General features: G+C 45.0%; 1 protein-coding gene across 2 annotated transcripts; it reads left to right on the top strand.

Moving 5' to 3' along the window:
• Window positions 1-499: 499 nt before the first annotated feature.
• Window positions 500-1,992, top strand: LOC6041427 (prolargin). 2 transcript variants are annotated; one of them, XM_038263185.1, is made up of 2 exons: window positions 500-661; window positions 900-1,992. In XM_038263185.1, the coding sequence occupies exon 2, from the start codon at window positions 973-975 to the stop codon at window positions 1,987-1,989; it is 1,017 nt and encodes a 338-aa protein (XP_038119113.1). In that variant the 5' UTR covers window positions 500-661; window positions 900-972; the 3' UTR covers window positions 1,990-1,992. The 2 variants fall into 2 exon arrangements, with proteins under 2 accessions (XP_038119113.1, XP_001850688.2); XM_001850636.2 differs by lacking the exon at window positions 500-661 and adding an exon at window positions 675-847.
• The last annotated feature ends 1,461 nt before the right edge of the window (window positions 1,993-3,453 follow it).

Consider the following 3,453-nt stretch of genomic DNA (forward strand, 5'->3'; position numbering starts at 1 on the left):
AACCAAAACCAAAACCAAAACCAAAACCAAAACCAAAACCAAAACCAAAACCAAAACCAAAACCAAAACCAAAACCAAAACCAAAACCAAAACCAAAACCAAAACCAAAACCAAAACCAAAACCAAAACCAAAACCAAAACCAAAACCAAAACCAAAACCAAAACCAAAACCAAACCAAAACCAAAACCAAAACCAAAACCAAAACCAAAACCAAAACCAAAACCAAAACCAAAACCAAAACCAAAACCAAAACCAAAACCAAAACCAAAACCAAAACCAAAACCAAAACCAAAACCAAAACCAAAACCAAAACCAAAACCAAAACCAAAACCAAAACCAAAACCAAAACCAAAACCAAACTAAGACGTAAATCGATTCTTACCCATTGACGAGCCAAAGGTTGAACGAAGATGCTGTAATGCAGTACCTACATTGCATGCAACAACGGTCAGTACTTGAGCACTCGCGCGAAAAGATTAGACCGCTGCAGCCACGGCTCTTGTGTGCACCGTGTTACTCCGGCAGCGAATGACGGGGCAGCGAAAGCGAATTATTTTAAAATCGTTATAAATTACCGCAAATAGCGTATTATTACGGGCACGAGGAGTTGGTTATGGGAGAATACAGTTCAAGTTGCTACCGGTTTTGAGCGAAATACTGGTAGGTTGTGATATTTAAGGCATTTAAGAGCGATGAGACTGTTTGAAAAATGAGTCTGATCTTGGTTGATTTGTAATCGTGAGAACGAGAGGTTAAACAAGCTGAATGTGTTCATCACTGATAGTCTAGCAATCAGTAATCAGTCATTCGAGAAGATTCAGAAATGGAAGTGAAACTTGCAATCACGTAAGACAAATTATTTTAGCAAGAATTAAACTAAATCAAATCATCTTTCTAGCTTCATCCTGTTAATCCTCCTCGGGCCAGCTCACGGCTGGTACTACAACTGCTTCGTGGAGTCCAACGTCCTCATGCAGGACGGCTGTTCTATGCTCGATTTCGTAGTCACCCCCAGAACCGTGGTGGACAACATCTTCTTCCCCCCGACCGACATTAACTTCTTCCGGTCGAACTTTTCCTCGTTTTCCCCGGCGCTGGGACGTCGCTTCGGTGAAGAAACGGAAAAGATCAACCTGTACAACTGCGTGCTGCCGTCGCTGGCCGTTCCGCTGACGATCAAGCAGCTGGGTGTTTTCTTCGCCTCCAGTCTGCAGACGGTGCTGGTCAACTATCGGCTGGGGAACGCGCTGGAATATCTGAGCATCGTTGGAACGGGCGTTAGGGATATTCGATTCGTGGAGGCGTTGACCAAGTTGAAGTTTTTACGGGTTCAAAAGAACAGGCTGTCATTTGTGAACTTTGAACGGTTCAGGAACCTCACCGATCTGGAAACGATTGATTTGAGTGAGAATCAGCTGATCCACTTAGATGTGGGACAGGAGCTCATAAAACTACCCAAATTGATTGAACTTCGTCTGGACAAGAACTACCTGGTTCAGTTTGAAGTTGGCATGTGGAGCTTTCCAAATCTGCTGTTCCTTAAAATTCATTACAACATGATAAAAAGTCTTAATGTTGAACAGCTAATCGACTCCCTGCCAAACCTGAGTCAAATAAGTCTGGCCTCGAATCCTTGGAACTGTGGACGGTTGAACACCATGGTGAGCTATCTGTTGGAGAACAATATTGACTACCAGGAAGAGGCGGACAAATTGAGTTGCAGGTTCAACCTTATGGAAACCATCAGTTTTACGACGCAGGATAACGTGACGCATGCGGAGCGGATCTTGGGCCACATGAACGAAACGGCATCGATTTATTACTTGGATGCAAAGTCAGCAATGTTAGAGGAAGTAAGGGAGAGAAATGATGTTTTGATTGGAGTGATAAATCATACAAGTTCTGGTTTGAACGAATTGGAGGCGAGAGTTAACAAGTTACGGATATTGGTTCAAAAGTTGAAGTTCAAAAATAAAATTCCGTTTTAAAACAAAGACAGTTTGTCAGTAGAATCAAAGTCATTATTTCATGAACATCAACATTATTTCATGAACATCAACAAACACCTAAGCAACGATCACCTTCTGGTTGACGGCATGTCCGACCAGCGGGGCCGCTCCCAGGTAGTTATTGTATCCGTAGCCGTATCCGGTGTGGGCCAAAGGAAGTCCCCACGGGTTAACCTTGGCGATGATGGGCTGGACAAAAGGTGTGACCTTTCCTGGCCACGCTGCTGCCGAGGTCCACTGGTTGGCTCCGTACGGGTAGGCGGCTTGGTGGTTCCAGGTGTTGAGGCCGTTCCAGGAGTTCAGACCATTCCAGGAGTTCAGACCATTCCAGGAATCTACGTCGTAGCTGGTCACTGGCCACGAGCTTGGGACATGACCGGCTTGGGCCGCAATGACCAAGCTGGCGACAAACAGAGCGATGAAGGCCTGCAAAAGAAGAAGATTGATCAATTGGTCCAAGTTTTACTGCAAAGACTTACGTTCATTGTTTCACGGGTGGTTGAGTTTTGGACGAACTTAGCGATCAATGAAAGAGCTGCTGGTGAACTATGCTAACAAAAGCGTTGTCAACTGGTTTTATACCATTTGGACAACGCATCCTGAATACAATTTGAACTAAGTTTGCGAAAACCATCCAAGCGTATCATAAACAAAAAGTCACCCAAATGGTGACAAGGTTCTTTACTCGGAAGTGATTGGAATCGACTCAAAAGTGAAACTTTGCAATATTACGATCAATCGGAATAGTATAAAATCACGTTTCAGGACACTGTCAAGCATAGTTCACCAGCAGCTTTTCCATCGATTGTTCAGTTCGTCAATGGTTAGTCAAGCGTGAAACAATGAACGTAAGTTGATCATCAAAAATGTTTGTACTTTTCGCCTCAAATCTGATCGAATCTTTTCGTAAAGGCCTTCCTCACTCTGTTTATCGCCAGCTTGGCCGTTGCCGCCCAAGCCGGTCATGTCCCAAGCTCGTGGCCAGTGACCAGCTACGGCGTAGATTCCTGGAATGGTCTTAACTCTTGGAACGGACTGAACTCCTGGAACCACCAAGCCACCTACCCGTACGCAGTCAACCAGTGGTCTTCGGCAGCAGCGTGGCCAGCCTACAACGGATGGTACGGTCACGGAAAGATCACACCCTTTGCCCAGCCCACCATTGCCAAGGTTAACCCGTGGGGACTTCCTTTGGCCCACACCGGATACGGCTACGGATACAACAACTACCTGGGAGCGGCCAAGTACGTTGCCACCAACCCCGGATCGGTCCACGTGGCCCCGCTGGTCGGACATGCCGTCAACCAGAAGGTGATCGTTGCCTAGGTTATTGCTGATGTTCATGAAATAAACTGTGATGTTATCGTATAGATCTTATTGTTTAATTGTGTTCAAAACTTCTTTTACAATCAACAACAAAAATTGATGATTTTTAAGGAGGCT

This window comes from Culex quinquefasciatus, chromosome 3, assembly GCF_015732765.1.
Source record: "Culex quinquefasciatus strain JHB chromosome 3, VPISU_Cqui_1.0_pri_paternal, whole genome shotgun sequence".
Classification (NCBI taxonomy): domain Eukaryota; kingdom Metazoa; phylum Arthropoda; class Insecta; order Diptera; family Culicidae; genus Culex; species Culex quinquefasciatus.

What these genes read in the sequence shown, in the direction of transcription:
- LOC6041427 (XM_001850636.2), top strand. Translation starts at nt 825, where the DNA reads ATGGAAGTGAAACTTGCAATCAC. An exon ending in GAAGTGAAACTTGCAATCAC is followed by an intron (nt 848 to 899) that starts GTAAGACAAATT and finishes TCATCTTTCTAG; the next exon opens with CTTCATCCTGTTAATCCTCC.